This window comes from Apostichopus japonicus, chromosome 16 (genome assembly GCF_037975245.1).
Source record: "Apostichopus japonicus isolate 1M-3 chromosome 16, ASM3797524v1, whole genome shotgun sequence".
NCBI lineage: Eukaryota > Metazoa > Echinodermata > Holothuroidea > Aspidochirotida > Stichopodidae > Apostichopus > Apostichopus japonicus.
In genome coordinates, this window is record NC_092576.1 from 21509076 (window position 1) to 21526319 (window position 17244).

At 38.7% G+C, this 17244-nt stretch overlaps 1 protein-coding gene and 1 long non-coding RNA gene across 10 annotated transcripts in view; one reads left to right on the forward strand and one right to left on the reverse strand.

Moving 5' to 3' along the window:
• The window catches only part of LOC139983616 (uncharacterized), a 121223-nt gene that overhangs the window by 53596 nt on the left and 50383 nt on the right, over positions 1-17244 (reverse strand). Inside the window, exon 3 of one of the 9 annotated variants that reach the window (XM_071997282.1) lies at positions 66-256. The exons of the other annotated variants lie outside the window; for them this stretch is intronic. Within the exon in view, the coding sequence (XP_071853383.1) occupies positions 66-92 (27 nt within the window). The 5' untranslated portion in view covers positions 93-256. The remainder of the gene's footprint in view (positions 1-65; positions 257-17244) is intronic. 9 annotated transcript variants of the gene reach the window in all.
• On the forward strand, positions 267-16719 carry LOC139983620 (uncharacterized). Its single transcript, XR_011798772.1, has 8 exons — positions 267-1283; positions 1330-6558; positions 10488-10648; positions 10973-11259; positions 11831-12031; positions 12140-12344; positions 15314-15396; positions 16586-16719. It is a non-coding gene; the product is annotated as an uncharacterized lncRNA (long non-coding RNA).

Below are 17244 nucleotides of genomic sequence, written 5' to 3' on the forward strand. Positions count from 1 at the left end.
ATTCGCCCCCGCACGACATGTCGAAGCAACAAGACTGAAAAGAACGGATTTATGTGCATGCTTACCTCTGTATCAACGGCTCTTCTTTTCATCACGCTCCTTTCTTTTCCTGCTTCAATTTTTTCCGGATTTGGGGGGTGGGTGTGTTCATTTGTTCGATCCACAACATGATCTTCGGTGGTTCTGATGCGTGCTTTGCAGTGATGAGCCCAACGACGCAGTACGCAGTCTCAGTTCAATATACCATCCGCCAATTCTTTTTGAAAATAATAAAGGTGGCCTTCAACCGCCAACTTTCTTCCCCCTCTTTCACTGGTTATGAACGCCATTTTGAACCAACTCAGCACTACAGCACAGTAGAATTTATGCTTCAAACCAGGGAGTTGTCCCTGTTCAAACCAGGCATCGACTAATACGGTCGCCAACTTGCCAATATAGCAAAAATTGCATTACGCTTGACTTTTTGGCGAGTGGCTAATTCGCTCACTGCCTTTATACGATAGGCTTACTATTAACTTGTGAGCATTAAAAACAAATGCCTATTGCCTAATGTTACAAATAACCGTATTATTTTCAAGTGCACTGTTACAAGTACTGTAGGTCCTAAGGAACAGCTCTGTTCACCAGCTTGAAATTAATTTGATACTAATCGCTCAAACTAAATGATGCACGATAGGTGTAACCAAACTGGAAAACAACAAACTTAAATAAATGCGTAAAGACAGCTCAAACAGGGGTACCTTGTGTGTACTATCGGTACAAATGAAAAGAGTGTTGTCAGTAGGTTAACCGCAATCGCGCGATAATATGTCGCAAGAAAGCGGAATATATTACGTACAAATATATATATGCTGTACTTGCAAAATACATACATGGATAACTTCAAAAATATATTTTAGACATATTTAAGTATATGTATACGCATATATTTTCTCTGAAAATTATATTTATTCCTTTAAAGTATATATTTATATATTCTCCAGGCATACAGAAATTATTTACTTAAAGCAGCATTTTGCGTCCTCGACTATGGTTTTTTTCAACCTCACTGATTCCACTATGCCATAACGACATGCATAACTAGCTTATCTATTTATATTTTACTTCAAATGGTGGCATAAAAGTCGAAAAAATTGCAACTTTCAACTTTGTTGTTCTCCAAGATATTTTCCGTTGGGAACCCAATAAACCTCGCCCATAATATGAATATTTAAACACTACGAACGTCATTGACAGATACGTAATATAACACCACGCTTGATTTGCGTACAGTCTATATGGCAGTTGTACCAGGGAGTTGCATAACAACTCCCTGGTTGTACCATGGAGGTAGTACCAACGCAAAGTCTTGAATCTATTTTTAACAACGGCTCATAACTAAACCTGCATCTCTGATTGGTTGAATTCAAACTAGTGGGTTTGGGAACTGAATGCGATTAATTTTGTATGTGGAATACTCGCCAATTAACGTTTTTGGCAGGGAAAAACTTGGCTAATATCTTAATTTGCTGTTCTGTGATTTGATGTATGTAAATAACTCGATGGACATGTCAAAAAAGTAGAAAACGGCGACCAAACGCAAAATGCTCATGAATAAACATACTATTCACTGATTGGTGGAATTCAAACTAGTGGATTTGGAGATATGAAAACTTTGTCGAGGACACTTTTACTCGTTATCGACATAAATCGTTAATTGCTCGCTAATTAACGCTCTTGGCAGGGTGAAACTTGGATGGTATCTTAGTTTGCTGTTTTATGATTGATACATGTAAAAAAATTGATGCATATGTTAAAAAGGTGGAAAAAAGCGACCCAACGCAAAATGCTGCTTTAATAACAAATATGTATTCTTTACAAAAATATATATTCTCTTACAGCAAATATTATGTAAAAAAAAATATATTCTCTTACACAAATTTTTCATTTTTTTAGGCCATTGTATATTTATTCTCTAATAGAAAAATATATATTATCTTTCAATAAATATTCTGTAAAGATATATGTACTAACACAAAAATTATATTTTTCTATGCCAAGAATATATTTATTCTCTAAGAGAAGAATTTATATACATTCTCAAAGAGAAAAAATATATATATTCTCTAAAAAATATACATTTCAGTGAAAATGCGCGCTGCACCACTGCTGTAACAGTTTACCTGCCTTGGACAGTTTAATAGGCGCTCGCGGTAGATCGCAGGAAATTTGAGCTGTGCAAGTGAGTTTTCCACGTTCGTTTCCTTTGCAAGGCTTGGCAAATTGATTACGTAACACACCGGCTAACATTCCAAACTAATAACCTTGAAATGTGAAGAAGTGAGCAGTGGCCAAAATGAACGGCAGGTTTACTACAGGGCGTATTTTCAAGTGTTGAAAATCTGGTACAGAAAAATATTTTTCTCTAACAAAATATATAAATTCTGTTACAGAAATTATATATATTCTACAGAATAAATTATATTCTATGCAAAAATATATTTGTATTGTGCACGGAAAATATATATATCTATATTATCTAACATTCAAGCTCTATTCTGCACGAAAAATATATTCTGTACGAAAAATATATATGCTATACAAAGTACGGAGCTCTGTAAGTGCCAACTGAGATGTTGGTGTTTCAGTAACTTCAGTGAACAGCTTATTCATTATATTGGCCATAAGTGTGCAAGTACAATGTACTTCCTTGCTCAGAACCGAAATGCAGTTCAAAGTTAGTGGTTTTGCGCAATCACATTGCACATGATAGTACGACGTTACGATCGACAGCAAAGCCTGCTGTATCTAGCCGGCTTAACAGTCCCATTAACATATCGTATACATCAACGGAAAGAAAGTGGATGTGAAGAAAGCAGCAATATAATGAATAAGCTGGTCACTGAAGTTACTTAACAACAAAACATATCAGTTGGCACTAACAGAGCACTGTACTTTGTTCAGCATATATATTTTTCTTACAGAAAATATTTTTTGCACAGAATAGAAAGGTCTACCTGACATGTCAATAAAACATTGTATCCTAATTCACAAGTCAGTAATATAAGGCATAGCTTCGGCTTTTGTCCACAAACTTTCAGTTCTGTTACCAAATTGTTGACCCTTACTATTGCCAGCAAGAAAAGACGAAACTTTGAATTCATCGTGGGTGTTGAAGAAATTGGGAGGGTGGCTGATCATTGTAGTACTTTGCTGCTAAATGATCAGAACAACCCAGATGGCTTGAAGAAATAAAGGAGGAAATTCAAAATGAGTGGGCTCAACTCAAGTCTCAAGTCAGTGGCAAAAATATTCCATTTGGTCCCCTATCTCAGCTTGAAATCCAGGAAGGCTACAACTATTCTCTGTTGTCTGAATTATTTAAAGTAATGGTTCACCTTTTGCACGCAAAGTAAGACTTCCAAGCGGCAGGTTTAAGCAAATGCTAATATGTTGGAGTTTTTTAGTTTTAGATTCTACGGATGCCCATAAGCTCATTTCCAATGCCAATAGCCCCCTATTCGTGTGAGGCGTAACGCACATGTTATCTGATAGGCTGGTCGGTGGGAGATAAGGTAGCTTATAAAACAAGGTTTCCACAATTTGGCGTCTGGCGACTTAAAATGACCTCTGATCTCAATAAAATATTGTACTGAACGTGTTACAACTACAAACTAAATATGAGATTCGTTCAACATTCCCTTCTTGGGATATCGTGTTTACAAGGTTTACACAATTTGACCCCTGGTGAACCCAAATGACCTTTGACCTCCACATTAAACTAGAGGCTTTTGCTCCTAAATGTGGTCCCCCTACTCACGAAGCAGGGGCATAACCAGGATTTTATAACCCGGGGGCTCGAATTACTATCTAAGCGGAGCGCCACCATCAGTTAGCGCGCAGCGTACAAGACAGTTTCGGGTTTTGATACCCCCCAGATCACCGGAAATGGCACTTCTCTGGCTTGAAATGACCAACCAGATGTACACTTTTGCCTGAGAACCAAGAATTTCCCAATAGTTTTTTGTTTGTTTCATGGCCATAACCGTTTTGAAGATTTCAACACAGTCACACATCATGTTCGACCTCATCACATCTCATGTGGATCATTGCTTTTTGTAGGTGATTCAACGTCGCGGCCCACAATACCAGTAAGCACCATTTTCGAGGTTTAAAGCCCATTATTTGTTCAGAATTTGGTATGATTCACAATTCTCGTAAATAAATTCACTTCAAAACATACCCATAATGTTGCACAACATTTCATCTATGGACAACCAATATAGAAAAACCTCCTTCAAACCCTAACAGACCGGTCAAAATTGCACGAGTAGAGGGAAGTATGATGAAGAATGGTGGTCAGGGAATTTTTGAAAATTCAGACACAGTTAATTTATTGGTGTACAAATATTAAACCTCTTATAACGGCTACTATAAAACTTTGTTGAAGGAAATGAAAAAATGAAAAAAAATCCCGAAACCGAACACTTCGCACATCGACAGTTTTGATGCTGTTCATCCCAGGACACCATTTCATGTGATATCTGCAGTTTGCTTTAAAACTTCGAATAATTGAAATGAGACTGAAATAAATAACTAATATCTGTTTATTGTGCAATAACCGCTCCACCAGTGGCGTAACGGTGAGCCTGGGGGGGGCTCTGGCCCAAAGGGGCCCCCTATCAGGAGGCCTAGCAAGGGCGTCCGCAGAAATGTTTACAAGGGGGATCAGTAGGTCATATAGGTGTAACACACTACTTCATACTATCTAAGCGGAGCGCCACGATCGGTTGGCGCGGAGCGTACGACGATTTTTTTGGCCAAAAAATACCCCTAGATCGTCGGAAAAGACACTTCCCATTCAAGCTGCATTTACACATCGGTTATTTTGGGAAATTGCAAAGTCGGGAGTGGTCACACTGCATGTAGGTAAGTGCACGACCTCTAGACATCACTAATACACAACACGTCACTTGTTATCGATAAAGTGGTGCGTTGCCGGATTTTGTTAAGGTCTTGGTACCACAGGCGAAGGTCATTAATTAAGTTTCGTAACTCATCGGGAATCGATTAGAGGGGTGGGGCGTAGGGTTGTGGGCGCACGTTTTCATGCAGATGGGAACAAAGAAGTGGTGGGTGCGCCCCCCTGGATACGCGATACGCGAAATATGATATTGGTTTAAGCTTACATCCTTGAGATATCGGTTTTACAAGGTTTTTACTATTTGGCCCCTGGTGACTCAAAATGATCTTTGACCTACCCACAAAACAAAAGGGTTCTTCTACCCAATGTGTTACTCATATACACCAATAGTAGATTTGTCAAAGCTTCCCTTCTTGAGATATCGTATTTACAAGCCCCCAACACACACGCATACACACACACACACATACACTCCGCCCGTGTGGCAGTAATGAGTGTCCGGGCGTCCGTAGGACACATATTACTAGGATATAGTGTCTCATTTGCGTGAATAGTGTCTCAGGGACACTTTCCCTTGCTTTCTACGCCACCGTGGAAAGTGTCCGGTTCTCTTTAAAGAGCTTTAACGTGGTTCTGTTGAGTGACAAACATTTCTGGCCCTATCTACGTTCCCTTATTACTTAAAAGGAGGTAATTTACTAGCGAAGACCAGGATGACAATGTCATATATCGGTCAGCATGCACCCTCAAAACTCGGTTAAAGCAGAACTAATACTTCGAGTGTCGACTGTTGTGGGAAGAGGCGGCAAAATGTTATTATTATCATGGAGACTACACTCCAAAGGAACGCTGTCCGCTATATTTCGATCGTCGACTGTCAGTGTCATAAGGCTGCATAATGTTAAATTTATCTTTTGAACTAATTAGTCATGTCTGTCTGACTCTGCTGCTTATCAATTGTTACTACCATTAGGGTAGTTGTTTGGAAGGTCGGAATTTCTAAACGTTGGAGAAAGATCAACCATGCAGGTTGAAGGTAAATGTATTTCAACCGGTACGCGGCTGCAGAAAGTTCCCCCGTCATCCGGAGCATGGAGGTCAAATCCGGGGTCAGAGCAGGGAGTTGTTATGGAAAAACTCCCTGGTCAGAGTCAATATATTTATTCAGTACGCGGGAAATGTGGAAATCTCCCGCTCTACGTTCTAGGTGTGACAAAGTTTTCATTTCACGCATGCGTATTTGCATTCTACTGTAAAATTTATACTACTGTTTACTCAGTGAAGTGAATGTGCCGTCTACGTCGTTAACGTTACATATCGCAGGCCCAAAATTTCTTAGTAGTTGCATATTTGCACGCGCAGTAATTGCATTAAGAGTTGAGACCGTTAACTTACATAGCCCGATCTGATATTACAAGATGGCTTCTCCTTAGCTGGATAGCGATGACGAGTAGGCCTACAGTATCATTGGAAAATATCTTTGGTCAGGACTGTACCCTGAAAAGTCTACGTTAATTCTAGAAAGATCGATAAGGGGATCGAAGAGTTTTAGACTGACGGGAGATGCCGATCTAGTTTACGTCGGCCCACATGGCAACGAAGATAGGCCCTTGGCCAAAGCCCACAAAATTAAAGCTTACAAGAAGGGTTTGGCGGTAAGTGTTTTATTTGTTTATTTGTATTAAACTTTTAGGAATTATTTCCACTGAAGAAAATGATTCCATAGATATGCATATAACTTGAACTAAGTGCATTGGCCATTTGGCCTTGCAGATTATAAGTATATTTTATTATTTGTAATCACCTAAGAGTAGAACTGAAAAGTCTAAACCTTATTAGTGTTAGAGAATATTGTGATGCAGAATTAGTCGGCAAGACACGAATAGTATTGGGCTAGGCTAGCCTTACTGTAGACTAGGAGTAAGACTTCGAGAGTTAACCCTTTTTGCAAATAATTTGCTTTATTCAAATTTAAGCCACTCCGATTGGCAATCTCTGAAATAAAGCCTACTTGGTATAATTTATGTTACTGTGGTAAGCTGCCAAAACTTCCAGATCGGCTGTCAGTTACATATCAGCTGTGTAGTGTGTAACCATGCTACCATGAGTATACGAACTTTTAATTTCAATAATGATTATGTTTTTGAAATTGCTAGGTAACAAACAAAAAGAAATCTTCAGGATAGGACTTTTCAGATTATCTGAAAGATATGTCCTGGGATTAGTCCCCTTACTAGTTAAAACACAAGGTAGCAAGGGAGTGGGGGGGTCCCTGTCTTGTCCATTTTGGAGGATCAATTAAATTAATGAGTGTTACTTTATTATCTCTTTCTTTTTAGATGTTTTCCCATATTTTTTTAATATATTGGTGCCGGGATGTGCACAGACACTGCAGCAGGTCGAATATATGCTATAGGTAATCAGTTGGCCACCTGCCCATCACTTCATTGTCAGGAGGTTAGCTGTGTAAGGCTAATAATGTACGGTTTAATGGTCCTTTTTGCTGGTGATATTTTAATTATGCAAACATGTACATGGTTATGGTATGAATATTCATTAAACATTCTTCCACAGTAATTAAGGTTGTTAATGTATGCACAAAACAATGTTGCAATTAAATTAGCGCAGGTTAAACCATGGAGCTATAAACTTGGGATTATAGCTCCATGGTTAAACCAAGTTTATATCATTTATATTAAATTTGCAATGTATTATCACATGTAGACACTGCTTGGTGATATACTGTAGTATTGCTAGAATGGTGACCAGAATGGACCTAAAAACTAATATAGGCCTAGTGTAATCTCTTTGACAAATTTGAGGGTGGGTGAATAAATTTCTATTCAGGAGGATAGCTGCAGGTGTTGAGAGAAACAATTGAAAAAAGAGCAAATAAAAATGCACAACAATTTGCTTTCGTTTTATCTCACATGTTATCATGAACTTATTTGACCAAATGATAGGAGTATTTTGGTATAAGACCCTAATTTGAAAGAAAGGGATCCGAGAAGGTGGCTTAATCAATAGAAATATTAGGTTCATATCAATTTCTGTAAGAGTCCTTGTAGGACATGAGTGGTGACAATTTCACCACCTAAGTATTTTTTTCATCGGCATTTCAGCAGGAGGCACTGATTTTGATGGAATCTGCAATGGAAGTTGTATAACATGTTTTTTAGATCCTAGCTCATAGGCCTTACATGTTAATGGAATACATATGGACCACCTTATACGTTCAGCTTATAAATGCTAGGCCTGGGTCGAAAATACTGTTCACAAGCAGCACAGTTATCACTAAATCACTTTGTTTTTTGTCATCTAAAAGCAATATTTGTTTGTATGATTGTAACTGCAAAGTCATTCACTATATGCATATCAAGTTATCAACCGATGCTTAAAGTTTGCATCCCTTTGTTTGCCAGTGCAAGAGTATAAGGAGTATGTGTGGAGATTGCCCAGAGAATGAAAGATCTAGCTCATTCATTTGTTCTCAAAGTTATAATTTACTAAGCATATATTAAAGATGATCATGATGGTGGTACATTCAGTAGACTTAATGACTCGCAGTACTGTCAGGAATTTTCATGTACTGCAGCCATAAACACAAATTCCGCTAAGAACACATTTTGGTATTTTTTTTTAGCTTCGTATAATTAAAGCAACAGGAAAACCTTTACATAGGATTATCTGATATGAATTTCAAAATGAAAAGAAAACTGAATTGTGATATGAAACAAGAATGACACATGAACATAACAGAGTTCAGTAGTTGAATTGTTGTCATCATAGGCGTAGGAGGCGGGGGGGCTGGGGGGGGGCTGCAGCCCTCCCAACCGTATTTTTTGGTGAAAATACGGGCAATATGCTGAGAATTTTTCGGGCACCTACTGAAAGAATAATAATTTGCAGTGTGTTTTTCATTTTTTGGGGGGGGGGGAATTCCGCAATATGCTGAGAATTTTTCGGGCATCTACTGAGAGAAGAATCATTTGCAATGTGTTTTTCAAATTTTTGGTGAAAATTCAGGCAATATGCTGAGAATTTGTCGGACACCTACTGAAAGAAGAATAATTTGCAATGTGTTTTTCAAGTTTTTTGGTGAAAATTCGGGCAATATGCTGAGAATTTTTCGGACACCTACCAGTGGCGGAGCGTCCATACAGTCAGAGGAGGCGGATGCCCCCTGACGGACTCAAATGGCCTGCTGGCGCCCTTTTCAGCTTTTTACCACTCTTTACTTATTCGCGATTATTGACTTTTTTATTGCGCTCTCAAATACCTATTGACATTTGTCACATTTTGTTGGTGTAATTTTCTGACAAATGGCGATGACACCATCTGCAAATTAGCAAGGCACAGAAAGGGTCATTTCCGGCGATCTAGGGAGTATTTTTACTCAAAAAATTTCTGTACGCTCCGCGCCAACCTGTGGTAGCGCTCCACTTAGATAGTGTCGAAAGTGCCCCTACAGACCATTCTCTCCCCCTGACCAATACCCCTATAGCTCCGCCACTGGCACCTACTGAAAGAAGAAGAATTTGTTATGTGTTTTTCAATGGTTAAACTTATATTATTATCATTCTTGTTGTAACGACTTCCCCAATAATTATAACCAATATGGAAGGGTAAAAACACGGAAATGATTGTATGTTATTGGCATGTGATGTAATAACCGAAGAATACCTATATCATATGCACATTAACATGTGGAACGCGCGCGGAGCGCGCGAAAAACTTTGGTTATATATTTCGGGCAAGTTGTTACAGCCCCCCCCCCCCCCAAATCAAATGAGGCTCCTACACCTATGGTTGTCATAAAGAAGTATCCGAGAAACATTCATATGCAGTTCATAACTAAAGTACCAACAAAGCCATAGCCTTTTGTCCAAAATTCATCCCCAATGAACCCATACGCTTATTTCAACATTTGTTTAAGTAAAATTTGCTACTTGGTTAATAACCAAGAAGTCTTTCCTTCCATACCTGTATACTGTAACTCTACAGTGTGAATTTCTGTCATTAATATAACAAAATTCTGCAAATTCCCTTCAAAGATTAATTTGTAAACATTTCTAAATGCTTACAATATATAGATACCAAAGTATAGGTTGTACCAATGTATGCTTCCTACATCAGTTAGGTGTAACCCTGTCATCTCACTGACAGATTCCAAGGCAATTTTCTGACTAACTATCAATCACTCATCCAGTTACTTATACATCTGTTCCCCCCCCCCCCACCCCACATTCAAAGGTGATGAAAATGGTTACCAGGCCTATGATAGTCCCTAGTGACAATTACCATCTAGGTTGTCAGCTAGATCACTGCATGTGACTTGCATCTCACTTCAGAGATTTCCCATTGGACTTCCATATAACAGCTGGGTTTGACAAGTCAGTAAGTAATAGGTTTGGTAATGAAGAAAAAAATTGGTAACAGAGTCTTCCAGTGTGAGTTACAATAAAAAATAAAAAAACAATTGAATGTTTAGCATTTTACAAAACTCAGATATAAATCACTTGAACATCAGTTCGTATGATTAGATTGTGTATGGTTCTGAATGCTATTTTACTTCTTTTTTTAGATGGGTGTGGATATGATTGGACCCCTTCCAGAGACCATCAATGGAAATAAGTACATCATATAAACCCTATGTGACTATTTTTCAAAATGGCCAGAGGCTGTTGCTGTACGAAACAAAACAGGAAAAACTGTTGCAAACTTTCTGTTTGAAACCATGGCCAGGTAAATATCCATCTACTTTTGTTTCTACTTTACATAGCATACATATGAAATTAGTTACGTAGACCTACAATTTGCACTGTTTCAACTGTGACCCAGAAAGCGGCCAAATGGTTACAGGAATTTATAGAAGTTGATTGTTAAGTTAATGTCAATAAAATGTTAGTGGGATATGGTCAGTGCTTTTAACTCATTTTTTTTTGTAAATCAGTGCTGAAATGATTTCCTGATTAAACCATGCAGCCATTCTGCAGATGCCAGTAGTTCATTACATTATTCGTAATCAATACTTTAACAATAGTTATTTAAATGTTTCCATTTATTTAGATTTGGGTGCATGAAAATTGTCATCTCAGACCAGAGAGGAGAATTTGTTAATGATCTGAACAAGTCCCTGTTTGACATGATAGGGGTAGACCACAGAGAATCCTCTAGCTACCCACAGACCAATGGGCTTGATGAAAGATTCAACCAAACTCTGCAAAGGTCACTCATCAAGGTTGTCAATGAAAACCAACATGACTGAGATGAAATGCTGTCTTCAATTCTCATGGGGTACCATACAGAAAACATGGTTCAATAGGTCTTTCACCTTTTGCTGTGATGTTTGGAAGGTTTGTAATAATTTAAACCTACCATTGCTGAATAGAGATTTACATTTGCTAAGGCCATGTTATACAGAGAAAAAGCAATCAGGGATAAGACAAATCTTTCATAGCTACACCAGTCCTCTGTACGATAAAATCTAATTTGACACATCCCAGGTCCTGGGAAAAACCGCTAAATGGAGGACCATCAATAACCCAATTTAAGTTACAATATCTAAACAAATAAATATTAACCCTGTATATGGTACACTCTGCAGCAAGTACAAAATATGAACATTCATTAAACTGTAAATGCATGCCCATTAACTTAAAAGATACATGCAATTAATGCCACTGACATTGGTTTTGTTTTTCATATACTATATATTTATCATAATTGGCTGGTATGCAAGTTGGACCTATAACAGCACAGAATATATAAGGGTTTTATATTTGTGCTGGTTTGAGTATGTGATGTGACTCAAATTTCTGGTTCAATGGTCTAAATAGTGAAAATAAAATATATAAAAATGTATTTATTCTTCAGTCAACAAAGTGTTGTGAATAATTGAATGTTAATTTATCTTCATATATCCAGAGAGCCATTGCGACCAGTCAACATGGAAGACTCCATTGTCCAACCAGAAGCTCCTACTACAGACTGCAGCGGTGCACAGCGGGAGAGGGTTTTTCAACTCATATCACAGTCGCGGGACATAATCAAAGGTGTTGTGAAAGAAAATATTGGCAAAGCCCAAGAACGGCAAAAAAAGAATTTGGATAATAGGCACCAAAAAAGGTAATTATATAATGCCATGTTGTACATTGAAGTTGTAGTTAAATGAATGGCAACATATGCATTGTATTATGATGTTTACGTATATCTGCTGGATTTTATTTTATTCAGAGCTTCGAAGTTGGTTCCAGTGTTCTCGTACAGAATGCTAGAAAGGATGCCCGAATAGGAGGGAAGCTTGAAAACTCTTGGCTAATTGGGCCGTATGAAGTGAAGGCTGTGAATGAGAAAGGACTGTACACACTTATTAACAGTACCACAGGCCTTCCTCAGAAGAAGAAATTCAATTCAAATTTACTTAAAGAATTTTGCACAAGTAAGATTTCTTTGCAGTATTTTTTTTTTGGAGGGGGGGGGGGGTGGGGGAGGAGGAGGATTGGCATGATTCCTCCAGAATTTCCTTAAAAATAATCAGCAACTTAATCAGTTCTGAGTATTTGCTGGCTTATGTGAGGGTAAAGGACTGTAGCTGTCTTCACACAATAAATCAGTTTCGACTTAATGGCCTAACAAATTAACCATTATTGCCAACAATAATAAAGACAGGAATAAGTTAATTAGAAGAAAACTTCAGTTTCCTGACAATTGTTTTCAGAAATTAAATTTCATTTGTTTTAGTTTTGAGAAGATAATTTTATGTGATGTCAGTTTGAAACTCTGCAATTTAATGTTCAACTTCTGAAGAGCAGCTTTCCTGGCTTTGATAATAATCATAACCTATTCATTGATGCTGGCGTGTGTGTGCGTGTCTTTGTACTGCCCACATTGTAAACACGATATCTCAAGAATCGAAGCTTAGATTGATCCCATAGTTTGTGCAAAAGAGTACATTGTTGAGTACAAGAAGCGTATTGTATTGTTTGAGGTCAAAGGTCAAATTGTGAAACCTTGTAAACATGGTATCTCAATATTGGAAGCTTGGGCAGATCTCGTACTTGGTAAGATAGTGCATAACATTGAGTAAAAGAAACTGTTTGATTTTGTCGGAGGTCATAAAGGTCATTTGAAGTCAAAAACTGCCAAACAGTTACCTCACTCCCCTCTAACCTGTCCCTACACTAACGCACCTTCCTAAACATAATATCTCAGAAGCTTGGAACGATCGTATATATGATATGTAATTGTACCACATTGAGTACAGAAGCCTAATGTTGTGGGCCAAGGTCATAGGTGTACGGGACCATTTTAGTTTGGGGGGTCAGAAAGTTTTGTGCCCAAAAGTTACCATGACACTATCTAAGCGCGTAGCGTACAAGAAAATTTTTGGCGAAAAAAGCCTCTCAGATTGCCGGAAACGGCACATCTGAGGCCTTGCAAGTTGCATATAAACATTCTTTATTTTACAATCTCACATTTTAGAAATTGACTTCCCCAAAAATTTGGCAAATAAGAAGAAGAAGAAATGGTTACATCACTTTGAAGAGGAAAAATAGGACAGTATATTTTTTAGGCTCATATTTAGTTACCGTATTTATTATTTTAACACAGTACTCATCTACCTCCAGAAAAACATACATTGTTCAACGCCACGTAGGCGGGATAATGTCGCTGTGTCGGGTGTGACTGCAATTTGTCTCACAAAACAGTATAAAATGTAACAAAGAATATGATAAACCTGTACTTCTAGGCTTGTAGGCACTCCCCCCACCCTCCCCTACCATCCATTCCATCAAAAGGAAAATGTTTCTTATATACATCACTCATGTCGGAGATGTCCAGGTATACAGTTGACTAGTTAGAAAAAAAATTGATCGTGCAAAAAGCGTGGTAGCCCAGGTGAGCTGCGCTTACGGTGGTGTTACACTGAAATATTCGGGCATCATGATGCTAAATAAAGAAAATCAATGAATTGTCGGGCAAAAATTTGAAAAAGATTTGGGCAAGCTACTGCATATTTATATATATATATATATATATATATGCCTTTGTCGTTTACCTCCATTGCATTAACATAAAGTCTGTTCAAAGTATCTCTTTCGAGATCCGGCTTTAGGAATCACAAATGATTTTCGAGTTGGATAGCATCATGTTTGATCTCTAGAGTAGGGCAAAATATGTCACCAAAAACAGAACTAGTATTGTTCGATATAGGTGACAAACGCCTACAGTGGAATTACGATCTTCCTTACCGGTTTCGAACCTCTGGACATACAATCAGCGTCCATAGCCTAGTGGTTAGGGTGTCCGCGTACAGAGCGGGAGGCCCTTGGTTCGAATCCCGGTGGAGGCTGAAAGTTTTTTCACTGTTCTTGATTTTCCAACTCATTACGATTTTCATTTATATATTTCATTTGCCTTTGTCGTTTACCTCCATTGCATTAACATAAAGTCTGTTCAAAGTATCTCTTTCGAGATCCGGCTTTAGGAATCACAAATGATTTTCGAGTTGGATAGCATCATGTTTGATCTCTAGAGTAGGGCAAAATATGTCACCAAAAACAGAACTAGTATTGTTCGATATAGGTGACAAACGCCTACAGTGGAATTACGATCTTCCTTACCGGTTTCGAACCTCTGGACATACAATCAGCGTCCATAGCCTAGTGGTTAGGGTGTCCGCGTACAGAGCGGGAGGCCCTTGGTTCGAATCCCGGTGGAGGCTGAAAGTTTTTTCACTGTTCTTGATTTTCCAACTCATTACGATTTTCATTTATATATATATATATATATACATATAGTTTCTCCTCTTAGGCTGCCCGAATTTTTCAGGACTTTTGCCCGAATTTCTTGTCCTCTGGAAATTTGTTATTTAAGACTGCCCCGCCTCGTACGCCTATGGCCGAGGTCAATGGATCGTTTGAGGGTTCAAATTGTGAATACCATGTTTTACACAATATTTCAAAAGGACAGATGTCATATTTAGTATGTTGATGTATCACATTTAGTAAATGAAACCTGTTGTTGAGGTCATCATCATTTCAGGATAGCCTGTGATATTGCAAATTTATTGTTTGTCACATCACACTGCTTTACTGAGATCGAGTAAGTTGTACACCCTAACTATAAATTATGTCAGATTCATGAAAAAAAAACTGCTCATGTTACATCATTGAATTAATGCTATTTGAAAGAAGTACATGGCATTGCTCACAATATTGCTAGTAATATTATAATAATATTCCCAAGGAATTTTCTGTGCTATGATAGCTGAAGGAGAGAGGGAATCCCTTACACTGGCCAAGTGGCGAGTTTTTCACACAAAAAATCGTAAGGCCTATTTTTACAATTCATGGTTAAGTAAGTTTCCAGTGTGGTATTATTGTGTTCTTTGCTTTGATTCAACAGAGATCTGTGTGCAACAGTTTTTCTTCAAGTTCTACGAAGCAGTTGTATGACCAATTAAAGAAACTCAAAAAGTTTGAAGTACAGTAAGTGTTAAATATTTCATTAAAGTGGGATTATATGCACTCCATAATCATGCACTTACTGATACCAACCTCAGTGGATGCATTGGCAGTTACAAGCAAAATTTTGTAGTGCTTAAGCAACTCTCAAAATTCAAGCAGAAACAAATATTGATTAATATTAATGATAAAGGTGCTCTACGTGTTACCTATCATCATCGCTCGGCCAAACGCTTTTAGATGTTTCGCTACTTGTTGCAAACTTTTGTTGTGCTATGTAGTAGTGATATGTATACTTTCAATGGTTAAGCACTGCATTTAAAGGAACTTTTTATTGAAAATGGGATCCAGTCCTTCTGGTCATATTATTGTTTGTAAGTTTATCGCCCTAAGCCTTGCCTTGTCATGAATTTTACTTTCTGTGATTGAGTGCTTGAACTGTTGGCCCGTCCTGCCAGAAAATTTGAATCTAACACTGACTTACATCGAGACGTGACCTTAGTGCTGCACATAGGTCACACTTGATCAGATCTCACTCTAAGCTTGGCCTTATTACAATACACAGGAATGCGTACAGACTTCAATAGGCTATCAACTTGCCATACTGTAAATCTGAATGCTCGCATGCTCAAGGAGGATCAGATCCCACACTTGGGGATTCAAGTTGCTATACTCTGAATAATCGCATGCTTAAGGAGGATCAAGCAGACCCCACAAATGAGGTGATCAACTTGCTAGTCTGAATCTCACATGCTCAAGTAGGACGAGACCTACAAGGGCAATCAACTTGCCAAAGTTTGCATTCTCGCATGCTCAAGGATGATCAGACCCTACAATTTGGGTGATCAACGTCCTATAGTATAAATTATTGCATGGTTAAGGAGGATCAGACCCACAAGGGCGAACAACATGCTAGTCTGAATATACTCCATACATGCTCACGGTGGATCAGATCACCAACAATTGGGGGATCAATTTGCTACAGTCTGAATGCTCGCATGCTCATGGAGGATCAGATCTGCATTTGTGGCAATAAACAATATTGCTAGTCTGAATGCTTCACCTTGTTATTATCGAATGCTGCAACATACATTAATTTAAAGTACCCATTCGTAATGATTGCTGAAATCATGTTTTCACAGTAATATTTACTTTCTATTTAATTTCTGTAACTTTGAAGCAATGCTTACTATTCATGCGTCCTTTTCTGCAGGCTGAATTACCTCAATGACGTTCTTGTCTCTCATGCTGTGGACCATCTCTACCACCTTGTCACAGGTTGCACAGAAACAGAAGCTGAAGCAGCCTGTAGTCAACTGCGCAAAAGCTTACCAAAGTAATGATCCTGATACACAATGATCTTTTCAATATGATATTGTAACGCCGCCAACGTCTGGTAGTGTAAAACCTGTCTCGAAACCAACTGGAGGAGAGTAGGGGAGGTAGATGGGGGACGGGTACAGATTAACTCTAAATCAGGAGGCAGACACCAGAGTTGTAAGATTAATAAAAGTATAATTTCTCATCTCGTTCTACATCTACAGCGTATAATACAATATTTACATTTGCCCAATATAACGCACTGGGGTCGGGCACAACCCAATGATAAACATGGCTAAGTTAGACTGGGCTGCGCAAGGGTCGGGCAGTCTAGACGTCTGCAATCCACCGGTGTCGGGCAGCACAGGCTTCGGGCATTCCGCTTGACTCGGGCAGCGCAGGTGTCGGGCAATCCGCTGGACTCGGGCAGCGCAGGGGTCGGGCAATCCGCTGGACTCGGGCAGCGCAGGTGTGGGGCAATCCGCTGGACTCGGGCAGCGCAGGTGTCGGGCAATCCGCTGGACTCGGGCAGCGCAGGCGTCGGGCAATCCG